We start from the raw sequence: 19,137 nt of genomic DNA on the forward strand, positions 1-19,137 counted from the left end.
TCTAGGACCTGAGAGGGTGGTACGGCTCTAGGGCCTGAGAGGGTGGTACGGCTCTAGGGCCTGAGAGGGTGGTACGGCTCTAGGGCCTGAGAAGGTGGTAAGGCTCTAGGGCCTGAGAGGGTGGTACGGCTATAGGGCCTGAGAGGGTGGTACGGCTCTAGGGCCTGAGAGGGTGGTACGGCTCTAGGGCCTGAGAGGGTGGTACGGCTCTAGGCCTGAGAGGGGGCCTGGCCTGAGAGGGTGGTACGGCTCTAGGACCTGAGAGGGTGGTACGGCTCTAGGACCTGAGAGGGTGGTACGGCTCTAGGGCCTGAGAGGGTGTTACGGCTCTAGGGCCTGAGAGGGTGGTACGGCTCTAGGGCCTGAGAGGGTGGTACGGCTCTAGGGCCTGAGATGGTGGTACGGCTCTAGGGCCTGAGAGGGTGGTACGGCTCTAGGGCCTGAGAGGGTGGTACGGCTCTAGGACCTGAGAGGGTGGTACGGCTCTAGGGCCTGAGAAGGTGGTACGGCTCTAGGGCCTGAGAGGGTGGTACGGCTCTAGGGCCTGAGAGGGTGGTACGGCTCTAGGGCCTGAGAAGGTGGTACGGCTCTAGGGCCTGAGAGGGTGGTACGGCTCTAGGGCCTGAGAGGGTGGTACGGCTCTAGGGCCTGAGAGGGTGGTACGGCTCTAGGACCTGAGAGGGTGGTACGGCTCTAGGGCCTGAGAGGGTGGTACGGCTCTAGGGCCTGAGAAGGTGGTACGGCTCTAGGGCCTGAGAGGGTGGTACGGCTCTAGGGCCTGAGAGGGTGGTACGGCTCTAGGGCCTGAGAGGGTGGTACGGCTCTAGGGCCTGAGAGGGTGGTACGGCTCTAGGGCCTGAGAGGGTGGTACGGCTCTAGGGCCTGAGAGGGTGGTACGGCTCTAGGGCCTGAGAGGGTGGTACGGCTCTAGGACCTGAGAGGGTGGTACGGCTCTAGGGCCTGAGAGGGTGGTACGGCTCTAGGGCCTGAGAAGGTGGTACGGCTCTAGGGCCTGAGAGGGTGGTACGGCTCTAGGGCCTGAGAGGGTGGTACGGCTCTAGGGCCTGAGAGGGTGGTACGGCTCTAGGGCCTGAGAGGGTGGTACGGCTCTAGGACCTGAGAGGATGGTAAGGCTCTAGGGCCTGAGAGGGTGGTAAGGCTCTAGGGCCTGAGAGGGTGGTAAGGCTCTAGGGCCTGAGAGGGTGGTACGGCTCTAGGACCTGAGAGGGTGGTACGGCTCTAGGACCTGAGAGGGTGGTACGGCTCTAGGGCCTGAGAAGGTGGTATGGCTCTAGGGCCTGAGAAGGTGGTATGGCTCTAGGGCCTGAGAGGGTGGTACGGCTTGTGAAAATATTCCATGTAACTCCTTCCCAGGAAATCTTTTAGCCCCAGGAACCTCTCTGCCGCTTCCACAATGATTTCTATCTTACTGGACCTTCTCTCCACCTTGGCAGTGCCATTTATCACCATAGGTACAATGGCCACAAAGTCCACCGTAACATTTTAAATGGCAGGATCCTGCAAGTGAAAGGGAACCCCTGCAGCCTGGAGTGAAGGCCTATCCACCACCATGGACCCCATTCACACCCTCAACCCTTTTAACAGCTGCTGCATGTGATAAGCTCTGGATAGCCCTGACTTTGGCCACCTCATTTTCTTTCACCCTTGTGGGGCATTTGAAAGACTTGGCTTCATGGTTCCCACCACAATTGCAACATGTCACATTTTCATCACTTTAATAACATATAATATGATATTTTCCACAACTTGGACATCTCAGTTTCTCCCTTCTGCAAACGCTCAAAACATGACCAAAAGCTTTACAATGATCCCACTGCATTGGTTTTGGGATAAAGGCTCTAACTCTGTAGTTAATTTACTCTAACTGCACTGGAGTAGGGAGAGACTCCATATAAAAAATTAAAAAATAAACAGATTTTTCAGGCCCTTAAGCCATCTTCACTTTTTCACCCTTCACCACACAATTAATCTGAAGTGCATCAATCACTCCAGGAATATTTTTCAACATCTACTTCCCACGTGACTCCACATATAACCCCCTTGAGGGGTGCCCTGTTCCTAAGAGACACACACACAACACTTCAAACCTATCAAATCGGGTGAGACGCAACACACGTTTCTTCTGATCCTCAGAAGCACAAAACATCTAAACCAGGCCGCGTCTCATGATCCTCACAGCCTTCACTTTACCCAGCACTCTCTTCACCAGTCTGGATATCTCAAATGGATTCTTCAAGATTGGTAATCCGATCATCTGCTCCTCATTTATAAACTATACTCCTACAAGATACGAAGTGACATTCTCATCACTGTAGTCTAGTTTGCTCCGTTTTCCATTCTTTTGGACAATATTCCAATTCTCCTTGATTTTACATCCATGAGATTCCGAATCCACTTCATCATTCCCCTTCCGCCATATTTTTTCTCCTCTCTGAGTGGATAATGTCACTGCACTTCCGTAGAAATGGGTAGATTAGATTATTCTGAGCCCCTGGGCACCGGCCAAAGGCCTGTGACATGACCAGGCAAAAGGGCTATTGGAGGAGCACCCTTTTCAAATGGAACAGTAATCTGAGCCACTCTGTCATGTTGTCAACAAGGCAGCATGGTGCATCGTCCAGAAACATCTCTTTTCAAAATAGTTGTCATTGGGAAGGCAGATTTTTACCAAAAGCAAACCCTTTTGCATGTGAAAACAAAGAAGCGTACCTCGTGCTTAATTATGTTACTTTTGTTTTAAGGCGACTTCCCAAGGGCTTTAAACTGGGCATTTGGCCCGAACGGTTCCAAAACTAATGCAATTAACTTTTGCCCTATGTAAAACACAATTACCCGGGCGCCTGAGCCAAATTAATCGAATACCCTCATAGCACCCGAGCCAGATTCATCAAATACCCTCATGGCACCCGAGCCAGATTCATCGAATACCCTCACGGCACCCGAGCCAGATTCATCGAATACCCTCATGGCACCCGAGCCAGATTCATCGAATACCCTCATGGCACCTGAGCCAGATTCATCGAATACCCTCAAGCTTTCTAGATTCACACTATCCTTCTACTCTTTCTTGGCAGGCGTAACATGCAGGTCAAAATACAGTTGAGGCTCTACTGGATTGGAATGTGAAAACTTTAAGAGAAAGAGGAGAGATATTCTAAACTTCCGAAGCCAGCACACAGTTCACTAATAATGCAGTGCAGCCTGTAATACTGAACAAAAATATAAATGCAACATGCAACAATTTCAATGATTTTTCTGAGTTACAGTTCATATCAGGAAATCAGTCATTTGAAATCAGTTCATTAGGCCCTAATCTATGGATTTCACATGACTGGGCAGGGGTGCTGCCATGGGTGGTTCTGGCTCCCAAGTGGGTGGGCCAGGCCCAGCCAATCAGAATGAGTTTTTCCCCTAAAAGGGACTTTATTACTTACAGAAATAATCTTCCGTTTCATCAGCTGTCCAGGTGGCTGGTCTCAGACTATCCAACAGGTGAAGAAGCTGGATGTGGAGGTCCTGGGCTGGTGCGGTTACACGTAGTCTGCTGCTGTGAGGCCGGTTGGACGTACTGCCAAGTTCTCTAAAACTACATTGGAGGTGGCTTATGGTAGAGAAATTAACATTTAATTATCTGGCAAACACTCTGGTGGACATTCCTGCAGTCATCATGCCAATTGCACGATCCCTCAAAACTTAAGACGTTTGTGGCATTGTGTTGTGTCAAAAAACTGCACATTTTAGAGTGGCCTTTTACTGTCCCCAGCACAAGGTGCACCTGTGTAATGATCATGCTGTTTAATCAGCTTCTTGATATGCCACACCTTTCAGGTGGATGGATTTTCTTTGGCAAATAAGAAATGCTCACTTACAGGGACAAAACAACTTGACAGAAATATGTTTTTTGTGCATATGTAAACTTTCTGGGATCTTTTATTTCAGTACATAACACTTTACATGATGTGTTTATAGTTTTGTTCAATATATTTAAATATTTTAATATATATAAATATTTAAATATTATATATATATATATTTTACCTTAAGTTAAGTCAGTTAAAAAAACTTCTTCAGGGTGGGTGGGTTCCCTGTGGGACGGTTGAGCTAACGTAGGCTAATGTGATTAGCATAAGGATAAAAGTAACAAGTACATTTCCCAGGACATAGACATATCTGATATTGCCAGAAAGCTGAAATTCTTGTTCATCTAACTGCACTGTCCAATTTACAGTAGTTATTACAGTGAAATGATACCATGCCATTGTTTTAAGAGAGTGCACAGTTTTGAACATGAAAAGTTATTAATAAACAAATTAGGCACATTTGGGCAGTCATGCCAAAATTTTGAACAGAAATGCGATGGTTCATTGGATCAATGTAAAACTTTGCACATACACTGCTGCCATCTAGCGGACAAAATCTAAATTGCAACTGGGCTGGAATAATACATTATGGCCTTTCTACATTATGGCCTTTAATTTCAAAGATGATGGTAAAAAAATATATATAAAAAAATCCTTTGTATTATCTTTTATCAGATCTAATGTGTCATATTTTCGTACATTCTTTTCACATTTCCGCAAACTTCAAAGTGTTTCCTGTACCAAGAATACCAAGAATATGCATATCCTTGCTTCAGGAACTGAGCTACAGGAAGTTAGATTTGGGTATGTAATTTTAGGCGAAAATTGAAAAAAAGGGATGGATCCTTAAGAGGTTGTTAAGAACAAATTCTTATTTACAATGACAGCCTACCGGGGAACAGTGGGTTAACTGCCTTGTTCAGGGGCAGAACAACAGATTTTTACTTTGTCAGCTCGGGAATTTGATCCAGCAACCTTTTGGTTCCTAGCCCAATGCTCTAACCACTATGCTACCTGCCGGGAAAACACTTTATTTTTCTTTAATTTGACTGTTTTCTACGCAACAACCTTCAAAAAGGGTATTTGCCACCCCTGTATCCAACTGACCCATAATAACAAATGCGCAGCACGAAAGCCGAAACAACAAAGCACAGGTATTCACAAGACCAACAGACATGGGGACAATAACTGACAAGGACAATGGTGAACAAAGGGACAATTATACAATTACTAATCAAGAGAAATGGGAACCAGGTGTGCATAATGAAACAGTTCAATGACACCTAGAGGCCGGTGTCATAGACCTCCGGTACTGGTGCAAGGAATGAGCAGCAGTACCGGGGGATCCGTGACAATTTGCCACCCCTGTATCCAACTGCATCCATCTTTCCCTGAAGTGTAACACCCGATCACTCCTCCATGGTTAGATAAGAGCCGATGAAATGTATCTGGCAAAGACAGACAGTCATGTACAGTAACTACAGTAAGGAGAAAGATACAGTATGTTTAGGAGAAAAATACACTAAGAAGAAAGATATTACACTCTTATCCAGTTAGGGAAACAGTCTATATAGGCTATATCATTTTGTCAAGGTATGCTCTTTACTGTAATATGATACAATATATAAAACAGTATATACTGTATGTGTTATGTAACACAAAAAAAACAAGCTCATTTGTATTAGTTGGTGGTTGTTGAGGTGGTCGTTGGCTAATTTGTAATCCCTGGATTACAATTGTCTGTCAACTGCTGTAAGGTGTCGAATTATGAGCCGGGCGATAAACCACATTCCCTTACGTTTTATTTGTATTCAGTATAAATAGATTTTAAAAAGGGCAGTAGAAAAGAAGAAAAAAAATGTGTCAGAAAATGGAATATAATATATAAACTAATTCAATGGTAAGAACATTTGGGAGTAGTTTGAACCTGCCTCAAATTAAATAAATTACGTTTAATTAAATATTTGTATTGTCACAAACACTGGATAGGTGCAGTGAAATATGTTGTTTTACAGATAGGTGCAGTGAAATGTGTTGTTTTACAGATAGATGCAGTGAAATGTGTTGTTTTACAGATATGTGCAGTGAAATGTGTTGTTTTACAGATAGGTGCAGTGAAATGTGTTGTTTTACAGATAGGTGCAGTGAAATGTGTTGTTTTACAGATAGGTGCAGTGAAATGTGTTGTTTTACAGATAGATGCAGTGAAATGTGTTGTTTTACAGATATGTGCAGTGAAATGTGTTGTTTTACAGATATGTGCAGTGAAATGTGTTGTTTTACAGATAGGTGCAGTGAAATGTGTTGTTTTACAGATATGTGCAGTGAAATGTGTTGTTTTACAGATATGTGCAGTGAAATGTGTTGTTTTACAGATAGGTGCAATGAAATGTGTTGTTTTACAGATAGGTGCAGTGAAATGTGTTGTTTTACAGATAGATGCAGTGAAATGTGTTGTTTTACAGATATGTGCAGTGAAATGTGTTGTTTTACAGATATGTGCAGTGAAATGTGTTGTTTTACAGATAGGTGCAGTGAAATGTGTTGTTTAACAGGGTCAGCCATACTAGTACAGCGTCCCTGGATCAATTTAAGGTTAAGTGCCTTGCTCAAGTACACAGCAACACATTTTTCACCTTGCCGGCTCGGATACTCGAACCAGCCACCTTTTGGTTACTGGCTTAACACTCTGCTACCTTCTGCCCTGAAGAATGTCAAAACTCTGATATGCTTCCACTGATTTATTGAAATTCACAAAGAGAAAAAGTTTCGATCCCCCCCATTGGGATCCATAGCGGTTCCAAGGCTCGTCGACATTTTGTGATGCCTAACTGCCCTTTTATGGATTGAAGTGAATTTGTTTTAGGTGATATTTTCCAGAATATCATAGGTAACATCACAGTACACATATTTTCTATTGGAGATCACATTTGAAATTCCGATGTAACTGTTAATGAGAGCACTGCCTCTTTTAAAACAATACTTTAAGCTAAACAAAAATATTAGTAACCATATTTACAGTACTGTCATGACATTGGCCTGGGGGATAGGTTTATGACAGTCCCCCCTTTTTTGTCTCTCTACCCTACTGAGGTTACATTTGCAAAACCCTTGGTTAACATAGAGATTCTGGGTACGTCAGAAGGTGGGGGGAAATTAACTATATTCTGGTAATCCGACCAATGGAACATATGTGGTGGTAATTAATGAATATGATGTCAATTCGGTTGTAATCTGAGACATTCTCATCAATGATAAGATGACATAAACTCTACAGTGTCTCTACAACTACAGTCTACACATCAGAGTTAACAGATTTACATGGAATTGTTGTTCAATTTAAATGTTTGAATATGAAATTATTTGTGATGGGATGAAATGTGATTTTAGCTTCAAAAATGTGAGATGTGGCTTTACATAAGTTAGGGCTGCTCACTCAGTGGCCCGCCCACGTGAAGAGACAGAGGTTGTAAACTATGAAACACACCCCTTTTCTCCCTTCCTATATAAAGCCTTGACGACAACATAACTTTCTGTTCTGATGATGGTCCTATGTCAGAATGGTTCAGATAATAACTACAGTACGAAGCCAACATCAGCGTGAGCTTTGGTTACGAATGGTATGAACTTTGAACTCGTATTCACTACAGAAGTGATACCTCCTAGCCGTTGAGTTAGCAACAGCTGCTGCAAACGAGGGTTATGAAGGAACAGACAGAGTATCCCATCTATCACACAACGAGGTTACTACAACTTATCCAATTGACCACCAGAGACATTCTTCAAAGGATAGAGGACTCGGTTTGGCAACACGCTCTTCTATCTACCACCAACCTACTAAAGCACAGCTCAGAGTAAATATTTATAGCATTTTCCTTTTCCAAATGGGCTGTAATTTAGAATGCATAAGATACTGTATTTCCGATAGCACAGCTTCTTCCCTTTGTTCCTCAGTCTTCCGGCTCTTTCGCTCAAACCCAGCCCTTTTCCTTTGTGTAACAAGCTGTCATATCTGTTCTGCCCACTAGGGACGTTTTCCTTTATGACGTAGTTTGTAATCAAGTTATGATTAATTGTGTATGTGTAATTCTGTGTGATTAGTTAGGTATTTAGTAAATAAATAATTAAACCCAATTTTGTATTGCTGATTCAAATTGTTAGCCAGGGTTCGTGCAGATAACTAAGAATCTACAACTTTCAGATGAGACTGAATTATGGTGATGATTAATGTTGACTGCTATTGATGTAAAATATTACTAGGTCTTTAAGAGTTTATTCGGAAGATAACAGCTCTATAAATATTATTTTGTGGTGCCTGACTCTCTAGTTAATTACATTTACATGATTAGCTCAATCAGGTGATATTAATATAGAATAGCATGTCATATTACTTAATCCGGCATAGCCAAAGACACGACAGTATATTCTTGGGCTAGTCATAGCAGGGGATTCATCAGAGAAAACATTTAATAAAAAGAATAAAAAAAATACAAAAAGAATGTCAACATAACAATTATCTGTGATCTGATTATTCAAAATGCCAGAAGTGTCCATTAACACAGAAGAACATAACAAACCAGGCCATGGTGAATTGGTGAACCATTCTGTAACATAACAGTGAAAAACATCAACATAAACGATAGACTGGATAATCCATCAACACTAGACTGGATGATCTCTCATTCTACTTCAGAGGCAACTGATCCCAAGAGGTGTTTGAATCTAGTAGGACATCGCTATGCTATATCATGTCATATTTAATCTCAGTTTTACACAGATGCCCCATTGGAAGACCCACCAGGCTTATGTGAGTAAGACATATATGGTATCAAATGGTCCTAATAATATAAGGCCAGGACGGACTGGCCATGGGGACCCTCTTTGACAAGTGCTGCCAACCACTAATATAGACACCGATAGTGCAGATTGTGGATACATATAGGATATATCTAGATACATGAGGACTGTCACTGTACACACATCCACAGCTACAGGTGAGAGAGAATGGTGTCTCATTTCACATGGTCTCCGGCTCCAACGTTTGTTCATTTTTTCAGGGACATCTTGCGAAGTCCCTTCATACGATACAGCAAGCCGTCGATGAAGTCCTGTCAGGAAACAGTAGAGAAGATGTGAGTGAGAGGTGGTTATCCTGTTTCCAGGTTAACCAGTAAATACGTGCAGGCACAACACAGTTTTAGGTGTGTTTATGGAAACTTAGTGGGATTATATCTCACATGTTGTGGTTGTATGAGACATTTTGATAGGGTGTATGTTTGGGTTTGTTTTGGGCTGTCACTTCTCACCACTAGAGAGCAGTCTCACTGGGGTAAGGGGTTGTGTGGTGGGGTCAGGTCCTGGGGTCGTCTGTATGAGGGCCCAGGTAAACAAGTAGCAGTCACGCATGGGTCAACGGAAGATTCACCGTTTTTTAACCGCACATCACAAGATAATAATCAAACATTTAGGGGCTGCTTATATTTGTCCTGTTACACACTTGTACAAGCATCAGTGTGTCATGGAAATGTGTTTCTTGCATATCCCAACTCTCCCTGAGACACCCACAGGGAGTGGGGTCAGGGTCACCATATCCCAACTCTCCCTGAGACACCCACAGGGAGTGGGGTCAGGGTCACCATATCCCAACTCTCCCTGAGACACCCACAGGGAGTGGGGTCAGGGCCAGGGTCACCATATCCCAACTCTCCCTGAGACACCCACAGGGAGTGGGGTCAGGGCCAGGGTCACCATATCCCAACTCTTCCTGAGACACCCACAGGGAGCGGTGTCAGGGCCAGGGGTCACCATATCACAACTCTCCCTGAGACACCCACAGGGAGTGGGGTCAGGGCCAGGGTCACCACATCCCAACTCTCCCTGAGACACCCACAGGGAGTGGGGTCAGGGGGTCACAGGGACACCCACAGGGAGTCACCATATCCCAACTCTCCCTGAGACACCCACAGGGAGTGGGGTCCACATCCCAACTCTCCCTGAGACACCCACAGGGAGTGGGGTCAGGGCCAGGGTCACCATATCCCAACTCTCCCTGAGACACCCAGGGAGTGGGGTCAGGGCCAGGACACCCACAGTCACCAGGGTATCCCAACTCTCCCTGAGACACCCACAGGGAGTGGGGTCAGGGCCAGGGTCACCAGAGACACCCACAGGGAGTGGGGTCACCAGGGTCACCATATCCCAACTCTCCCTGAGACACCCACAGGGAGTGGGGTCACGGCCAGGGTCACCATATCCCAACTCTCCCTGAGACACCCACAGGGAGTGGGGTCAGGGCCAGGGTCACCATATCCCAACTCTCCCTGAGACACCCACAGGGAGTGGGGTCAGGGCCAGGGTCACCACATCCCAACTCTCCCTGAGACACCCACAGGGAGTGGGGTCAGGGCCAGGGTCACCATATCCCAACTCTCCCTGAGACACCCACAGGGAGTGGGGTCACGGCCAGGGTCACCATTGTCCAGCGCCCCTGGAGCAGTTGGGTTTTCACCTTGTCGGCTCTGGAATTCAAACCACCAACCTTTAGGTTACTGGTCCAACGCTCTAACCTCGAAGGCTATCTGCCTCCCGTTAGAAGGATTGCCTGTATCATTGGATTATTCATTAAACGGTGCCTCACCCATCATTAGCGTGTCAATAACAGTTTCCACATCCTTCAAGTAGCTAACTTTGAAATAGCCAATACCGTGGTAGTTACTATATCAGGCTTTTCCTTTCTCTCAGCTGAATGTGCATGGGGCTCAGAGTGAAGCTGTTTAGGGGTGGATGGCTCATAAAATGACTGGAATGGAGTGTAATGGCTATGAATGGAGTGTAATGGCTATGAATGGAATGGCTATGAATGGAGTGGAATGGCTATGAATGGAATGGAGTGTAATGGAATAGCACCAAACACATGTTTGATACTATTCCATTCCGGACATTATTATGAGCCGTCCTCCCATCAGCAGCCTCCACTGCTAACTACATTATCAAATCCAAAGGGCCTTGCCTCTCAATGCAATTTGTTTGGTGCTTCCTTACCTCTTTGGGCTTGTCACAGTCTTGAAGAAGGTCCTGTAGAAATAGAAATGGGAAACCATGAACCCTTTCACTCTGACTCTTTATTCAAAAAACACAAGGTGTTTTTGACAGATTTAGAACAGGGTTGAAATAGCTTTAGTTTTCGTTCAAATAGTTTGAGCGTTTGGTTGAGCCTGTCAATGCCAGATGGGCTGAGTTTTGCACTTTGGGGACTGTTCCAATGCCAGCCAAATTCAAGTAAGCACAGCTACAGTATTTGCAGGAAGATAAATAGTATTTGTACCCAGGTCTGAATAGACCAAAGATTTTGAGCTCACATGTAGCTTTGCTCTCTGTTCTGCGTCTGATAGATCCAGCAACTCATCCATGTCAATTTCTAACTCTGGAATATCCTCCTCCTGAAAGAAAGGCAAAACACAAACAACGAGAGAACTGGAATAAAACAAGAACCCAAATGTCAACAAGATAACTCTCCATTTATTCTAATAATACATTTAACCAATGAAAAAAAGGCTATTCTGAGTCTTAATGTCCTCTCTGTCAACTGTACACTAATGTATTTCTTCATCCAGAATATACATTCTGAGAAAGGGCATCCGTTTCTTTCTCACTCAACAATTTTCATGAACCTGATTGTTGATGGATGACACACACACACAAAACGATCACTGTGAAATGAACAAAGCAAATAAAAACATTCCCTTTTTTCCCTCCTTTTTGTTGTTGGTTGCCAGCAGATTTCCATGTTGATAGGAAGTGATAGCATTTTTTGTGACCCACACAGTCACGCACAGATAATAGTTCAGACACTTAGCCTTTTGTGTTGACGGCCAACAAGCACAACATTCCCTGGCATACACTGAGCTTTGGTGGACCACAGTTGTCCCACTAATCATGCAGCCACAGCGACCAAAGAGCCAATGACATACTTTAAAAGTAAACAACCACAATAAAGAGAACATATTGTGCACCTATAACTCTACAATTCCCATTCACACTGTTTCTCCATTTTAATATCAATGAACTATCGCAAACTTCTGACATAATGTGGATGGTAGATCTCCAGGAAGAGGTTTAGGCATAGAGAGGGCTATTAAGACCACCCATACGTAGAATGTATGCACACATGACTGTAAGTCGCTTTGGATAAAAGCGTCTGCTAAATGGCATATATTATTATTATTATTATTATTATTAGATCACAAGATTTACCCAGAGAACACTTTCCCTTGCAAATTAGCTTCCATTGAAATGATCCTTAGTTTTCAACGATCATTTCATGAGTATGTTGGCCTATACTAGTAAATCTGTTCCCTATTGTACCTACAATTTGTCTAATGAGACAAAATGGCTGCTGATCCTGACAGTAGAAGATGGGAAATGACTGTTGACATCATTAATGAGTGGGGAAACAGCCAGGAAAACAAAACACAAGTGCACCTAATGTTCCCTGCACACTTACGCAAAGACAAAAAGGTTCTTATTCCACACAGCATCATTTTTGTGTCTAATTAATGCATGAAGATCATTTGTCATTTGTGTTGAGATGTTGCTTTTCAACAGCATAAGGGAGGATAATGGAGAAAATGGGTTGGGCACTGAAATGGTTTTCAAGAACCGCAATCATGTGTACAGTGCATACATTTTTCAAACCTCAAAATGACTTTGCAACTTATTTAGAGCTGCATTTCAACTGACAAACAGGCTAATTATAAAGCTCTTAATTTACAGTTGTCATCTCACGCATTATGGTACCTTTTTGTTGTACCATTCCAGAACAGGAAATTGTGGGCAAGAAGGAAGTTTGGCCTTGCCCTGTTTGTTTTCTGTTAGGTTGAGATAAAACAGGGATGCTTTCCAAAATACATTCTAGCTTATTGTAGTGACATTTTTTTAATCAACTTTAACTTCCTTTATTTTTTCTCTTAGTTAGTTCCACTAACTGAGAAGGCATCAAGGAGCAAACACATTCTGCCCAATAGAAAATATAGTTATAGACCAATGAGGTTAGTACGCTACAGAGGATAGTGCTTCAATCAATCAGAGGGTAGTACTTCCTGCCATCCAGGGCCTGTCTACTTCTTCCATTTAAGAATGATGGAGGCCACTGTGTTCTTGGGGACCTTCAATGCAGCAGAATTTTTTTGACACCCTTCCCCAGATCTGTGGCTCGAATTCCTTCGAACTCATGGCTTGGTTTTTGCTCTGACATGCACTGTCAACTGTTTGACCTTATATAGACAGGCGTGTGCCTTTCCAAATAATTTCTAAATCAGTTGAATTTACCGCAGGTTGTAGAAACATCTCAAGAATGATCAATGGAAACAGGATACACATGAGTTCAATTTCGAGTCTCATAGCAAAGGGTCTGAATCCTTTTTTAAATAATGTATCTGTTTTTCAATTTTAATACATTTGCAAAAATGTCTAAAAACCAGGTTTTGCTTTGTCATTGGGTGTAGATGTGTGTGGATTGATGAGGATTTAACAAAATGTGGAAAAAGTGAAGGGGTTTGAATAATTTCCAAATGCACTGTACATATTACCTCAAATACTTCGACTAACATCTATCCCCGCACATTGACTCGGTACCCCCTGTATTTAGCTTCGTTGTTGTTAATTTATTGTGTACCTTTTTTTATTTGTATTTTTTTACTTTGGTTTATTATCTTTATTTTTTTAGTAAATATATTCTTACTTTAAAAAAAATGGTTGGTTAAGGGATTGTAAGGAAGCATTTCACAGTAAGGTCTACACCGCATGTGACAAATAATGTTTTATTTAATGAATGGGTGTACTTTTTGTCCCCTTTGCAACTGGAACTAAATGCAGTCCCTCTGGCTCATCTAAATCTACAAGACAGCCCATTCCGCTGACACGGCAGCCTTTAGCATCACAACTCTGGAAAGCCAGAACAAGCTTGTCAGCAACAGTCAGACTCTTAGAAGTAATGATCATAAAACGAGGACAAGGAAAATCATTAGGCTATAAAGCTAGATAAGGCTAACCCTGCGAGCTAAATGGGCCATTATCCCTTAAATGCAATACATTAGCTAATGTTTTGTATTGTATGACCTTGGAGCTTTAAAAGTTATGTTCACCCCTCCTGTGGTAAACTTCAGATGTAGGATCTTATTTTGAACCAATTTGTTAGAGCAGGAAAATAATCTTGCAGCAACAGGACATGTGAATAATAATGTGGATTATAATTTTTGGACATTTTTGTAGGGGTTAATACATTTTTCATTAGGGCAAATCAAGTCAAATTTCTAAGTGAAAATGACAAATGTTATAAACCTTTTTAAAACTCAAATACACAACAAGTTTGCAAGGCCTGATTGGCAGGAACATTCTCAGTGTGAGAGTGATCAAATTAAGATCCTACATATGTAGTTGTCCATTAAACTCCATTCAAATCCACACAATGACACCTCTTTATAGGTATAGTACAGGGGTTCCAATTAAGGAATTTTGGCAGCTGATGCTTAAGGTTAAGCTGTGGGGTATTTCGACACAGATGCCTAGGGTCATGTGTTGAATTATTGAAGGTTATTCCTTAATTCACATGTGGTTCCAGGGGTAGACTTTATCGGTAGCTTGATATCTTTTTTTGCCATTTTTCTCTTTAAAAACACACATTGTATTACAAACCCTGTGGAATTTAACAACAGCTAGGACTAGTTTCATAGATTGTGTTTATGCGGCCAGTATGTACCATCCCTGCCTGCATTCAACACCATACACTCATCATCGGTACTCTATAATCTGAAACCAACTATTACTAAACCATTAAAGCTCAGGTTCTATAATTTAGGGGGAAATTAGTTTAGGTATTGGGAAGCCAATGTCATTCACCGTGTGAAGCTAAGAGAAGGTTTAAGCACAAATAGCTGAGAAATTAAGCTGATCCCCAGAATATTAATCAAGTCAAGAATCTTTGAGCAAGAAATGTTCAGTGCCTTTATCTACACTGTGGGCAAACATGTTAAATCTTGGTAGGCTAACTGATGAAGGTAATCACTTACCTGCCATAGCATGCAGAGAGGATTTTCTCTGCAGGGGGAAGTCAATAAGTCAGCCATTTTGTTTTTTGGAATGAACCCCACACAAAAAAAGAATGTGACCTCTGACCTGTGTGTTAGTGGCAGCTTAAACCACCTTTGTGGCATACTGGAGGGTAATGGATATGTTTCTGCTTCTACAATGTTTTCCTTTTAGTTTAGTGAATATTAATAAAGTCCAGATTACTTTAGTTTTTCCCCCCATAGCAAACCACTTCAGACCTTCCTTGTATCACTTGGCAAGCTCCTTTACTCAATTCCTACTTTCTTTCCACTGGCATAAATCAAATAGAACACACGTACTGACTGCTACTTGGGAAAATGCTACAGTATTTACTCATTGAGTAAAAAGTAGATTGTTGTCTTTTGATCTTTCCATCCTTTCTCAATCATGTATGAACTATTTCTAACCTCAGTGTCTTGGAAAATAATAATGCTATCTGATCATTTATCATGAATGCAGTGAGGTCATCCTGGAGAATGTCAAGATTAAATGGCTTTGTCTTGATTTGAACCCACAACACAGTCTGATGTACACTACTTTGGTATTTCCATTAATATAGGAACAAAGAAACAACTATTCAGAGACAACAATGAGTGCCTACCAGGGACGAAATATCAAGGAAACTTTCTGGACAATTAACAATATTCTTTTGAAGGAATATGATAATAAGCTGGTGGTGGTTTCCCAGGCCAGTTCACTGTACTTCTCCACCCATACAAATGTGAGGCCTTCCACTGTGAAAGCAGTTTCAGTTTTAATAATCAACTTTTATCTTTCAATCAGAGCTACTGGACATGGTGTTAGTACTAAAGATGCAAATGTAAGATGTATTTCATTGATTCAATTATTGATTATGTAAAATATTTTTGGCCACCACTGTACTATACAGTGCATTGTATAGCAGCATACCACCCTGCATACCACCCTGCATACCACCCTGCATACCACCCTGCATACCACCCTGCATCCCACTGCTGGCTTGCTTCTGAAGCTAAGCAGAGTTAGTCCTTGGATGGGACACCAGATGCTGCTGTGGTGTTGGAGGGCCAGTACGAGGCACTCTTTCCTCAGGTCTAAAAAAATATCCCAATACCCCAGGGCAGTGATTGGGGATGCTGGAGTGTGTAGGGTGCCGTCTTTCGGATGGGACGTTAAACGGGTGTCCTGACCTCTGAGGTCATTAAAGATCCCATGGTACTTATCATAAGAGTAGGGTGTTGACCCTGGTGTCCTGGCTAAATTCCCAAGTTGTCATCTAATCATCCCCAGCTTACAATTGGCTCATTCCTCTCCCCTGTAACTATTCCCCAGGTCGTTGCTGTAAATTCTCAGTCAACTTACCTGGTTAAATAAAATAAATTGTTTCAGGCCAACTTTTATTATGGACTTTCTTACAATGGGGGCAAAGGGGACATTGGATGGGGGCAAAGGGGACATTGACAAAGGGGACATTGGATGGGGGCAAAGGGGGCAGACATTGGATGGGAGCAAAGGGGACATTGGATGGGGGCAAAGGAGACATTGGATGGGAGCAAAGGGGACATTGGATGGGGGCAAAGGAGACATTGGATGGATTGGGAGCAAAGGGGACATTGGATGGGGGCAAAGGAGACATTGGATGGGGGCAAAGGGGACATTGGATGGGGGCAAAGGAGACATTGGATGGGGGCAAAGGAGACATTGGATGGGGGCAAAGGGGACATTGGATGGGGGCAAAGGGGACATTGGATGGGGGCCAGCACACCGACTCTATTGTCACCCACGCTGCTGGTCATATGACGCCTTAGTTGAACCCTGACTAGGCCCCTTTCTCTCTCAAACACTGGGTTCTTTAGCCACCAGTTATTTACTTCCATATAGGCTTCACTGGCTAAGGGACAACTGTGTCCCAAGGTCATGTGAAAAAAGACAGCGTTCCTGACAATGACCTCCAGGAGGGCAAAGTAGAAATAATAGAATTCTAGAGAACTTTAGTACTTCACTTACAGTACATGTGATTTTAGACTATTTATAACGGAAGTTGGTTTAATGGGTCACATAATATGAATACGTGTATACTGATATGTGTTAATCAAATCAAATCAAAATTATCCTAATGTTAGGATTAATTGAGGATAAACTGACCCTGGATATGTTTCCACAGCCATCTACAGTATCTTGTATCATCTATATATCTTCTATATATGGTCTATCTATCTATCATCTATCTATCGTCTATCTATCGACTATCTTCTATCGACTATCTTCTATCTCCCAAAACAAAAGGGTTACGGTTCACTGACAAGGAGCCAAAACTGGAGCCCAAATGTTAGTTTCCATTGCATTTCCTAGGGGCCCGGTAATCAAATTGCCACAGCTGAGGTTATAATTGGACCGAGCTCCCTCTGGTTCCGGGACTAATTATTTGAGTCAATCAAGTCTTCATACTTAGCCTCACCCAGCCTCATTCAGGTTCCCAATTCAGTTTGTCTGCTCTGGAAACACACAGAGAAATATCCCAAGATAGCTAGATTCTGTCACAACATGAAATAACCAAAGTACTGAACTTTATCTCCTTCTCTCTATCCTCTCTAACAAGGGAGCACTATCCCCTCTTCCCTCACCTCTCCTAAACTCTGTTTCTCCCCTTCTCTAGCAGGCGACTGTCGCTATGGGAGCTCCCTTGTCTAAACTAAAACTTGCTTACTTTACCATTATATTTACATCATGCCCTAATAAGATACTGGTCCAGGACTAGTTTTTGATATATTACACCACAATGGTGAAGATCAACACTGGTGTAAAAGGAGCTGACCTTAAATCAGAAGATAGCTTAAACTCACCTCGCAGTCGAACAGGAGATGCAGCTGCCCGTCGATCCACTCCTCGATGTCCAGCCTCTTTTGCAGGTCCTTGCGGTTGTACTTGACCGTGAGTTTTCCCAGTCTGCGTTGAGGAGGCTCCTCTTCCGTCTTCTCCTCACCTGGGGTTTGGAACAAGACCCTGTGCTGGGGACCCGGTTGGGTGGACATGCCTCTGTCTGTCTGTCTGTCTGTCTGCCTGCCTGTGTCTGTCTGTCTATAATGATGTCTGTCTGTCTGTCTGCACTGCTGTCCGTCTGTCTGCACTGCTGTCTGTCTGGCTTTCTCTTATGCTCTCTCTTCTGTGTATTCCTACATCCAAACCCCCTCTGTATCTCTCTCTATCTCTATGGCCTCCTCTCTTTCTCCCTCTGCCCTGCTTTCCCTTCTCTCTGTCATTTCCTCCTACTTTCTCCGGGGCTCCCTCTTTGACTCCACCCTTCCCCCTCTCTCTCTCTCTCCCTCTCTCTCTCTCCCTCTCTCTCCCTCTCTGTCTCTCTCCACTCTCCCCTCTCAGTCTCCTCCTCCTTTGCCTTGCGTGCCCTCTTCTTCTTTAATTTCCTATCCTCTTCCTCGCTCCTCTTACACTCTCCTCTTCGTCTCCCATCTTCCTCTCTCCTCTCTTTATTCCTGTCGATTTACTTGTTTATTTTCTGCCTCTGTCTGACTGTCTCTCGCCTTTGCTCTGTACATGGTAAGAGTGCAAATGCTTTCCTTTCCTTTTTGTGTGTGTGTTTGTGTGTGTGTCAAAGCCACAACACGAGGAGATTTTGACAGATGGCTTGCTGCCCTTATTTCGAAAATACATTAAAAAATATACAGTATTGCAGAGTACTTTTTGCAAGTCATCTATCTGCTTGAGAAAGAAAACATTTGCATTGTAAATGATAATTTACCTTCCTTTTTCCATATCTTCACTGTGAATGGAATCCACGACTCTTTTCCCCACAGTGAAATTATTTGAAGGGGAAGGAGAACAACAGCAATGAAAGCCAACAACAAATTCTGAACCCACATCAATGCATAACTGACCAAATAATGAAATGCATTCCGTAGTGAGTGTGGAACATGTGAAAAACATATTGTTGTCTATCAATAATGACAAGCTACCTGGGTCTGACAACTTGGATGGAAAATTACTGAGGATGATAGTGGATGATTTTGCCACTCTTATTTGCCATCTCTTTAATCTAAGCCTACAAGAAAGTGTGTGCCCTCAGGCCTGGAGGGAAGAAAAAGTAATTCCGCTACCCAAGAACAGCTAATTACCCTTTACTGGCTCAAACAATCGACCAATCAGCCTGTTACCA

At 43.0% G+C, this 19,137-nt stretch overlaps 1 protein-coding gene across 2 annotated transcripts; it reads right to left on the reverse strand.

Moving 5' to 3' along the window:
• Positions 1–8,314: 8,314 nt before the first annotated feature.
• On the reverse strand, positions 8,315–18,244 carry LOC123990536 (protein phosphatase 1 regulatory subunit 14B-like). 2 transcript variants are annotated; one of them, XM_046291120.1, is made up of 4 exons: positions 17,810–18,244; positions 11,240–11,320; positions 10,923–10,955; positions 8,315–8,989 (listed from the first exon to the last, which is right to left on the reverse strand). In XM_046291120.1, the coding sequence occupies exons 1-4, from the start codon at positions 17,996–17,998 to the stop codon at positions 8,927–8,929; spliced, it is 366 nt and encodes a 121-aa protein (XP_046147076.1). In that variant the 5' UTR covers positions 17,999–18,244; the 3' UTR covers positions 8,315–8,926. The 2 variants fall into 2 exon arrangements, with proteins under 2 accessions (XP_046147076.1, XP_046147077.1); XM_046291121.1 differs by lacking the exon at positions 17,810–18,244 and adding an exon at positions 14,948–15,381.
• Between the last annotated feature and the right edge of the window lie 893 nt (positions 18,245–19,137).

Source organism: Oncorhynchus gorbuscha, linkage group LG12 (genome assembly GCF_021184085.1).
Source record: "Oncorhynchus gorbuscha isolate QuinsamMale2020 ecotype Even-year linkage group LG12, OgorEven_v1.0, whole genome shotgun sequence".
Lineage (NCBI taxonomy): Eukaryota > Metazoa > Chordata > Actinopteri > Salmoniformes > Salmonidae > Oncorhynchus > Oncorhynchus gorbuscha.

Excerpts from the sequence above, each read along its gene's own strand:
- LOC123990536 (XM_046291120.1), bottom strand. The coding sequence starts at position 17,998 with ATGTCCACCCAACCGGGTCCCCAGCACAGGGTCTTGTTCCAAACCCCA. Across the intron at positions 10,956-11,239 it reads AACAGAGAGCAAAGCTACAT|GACCTTCTTCAAGACTGTGA; the intron begins GTGAGCTCAAAA and ends CTATTTCTACAG. Across the intron at positions 8,990-10,922 it reads ACTGTGACAAGCCCAAAGAG|GACTTCATCGACGGCTTGCT; the intron begins GTAAGGAAGCAC and ends GTTTCCTGACAG.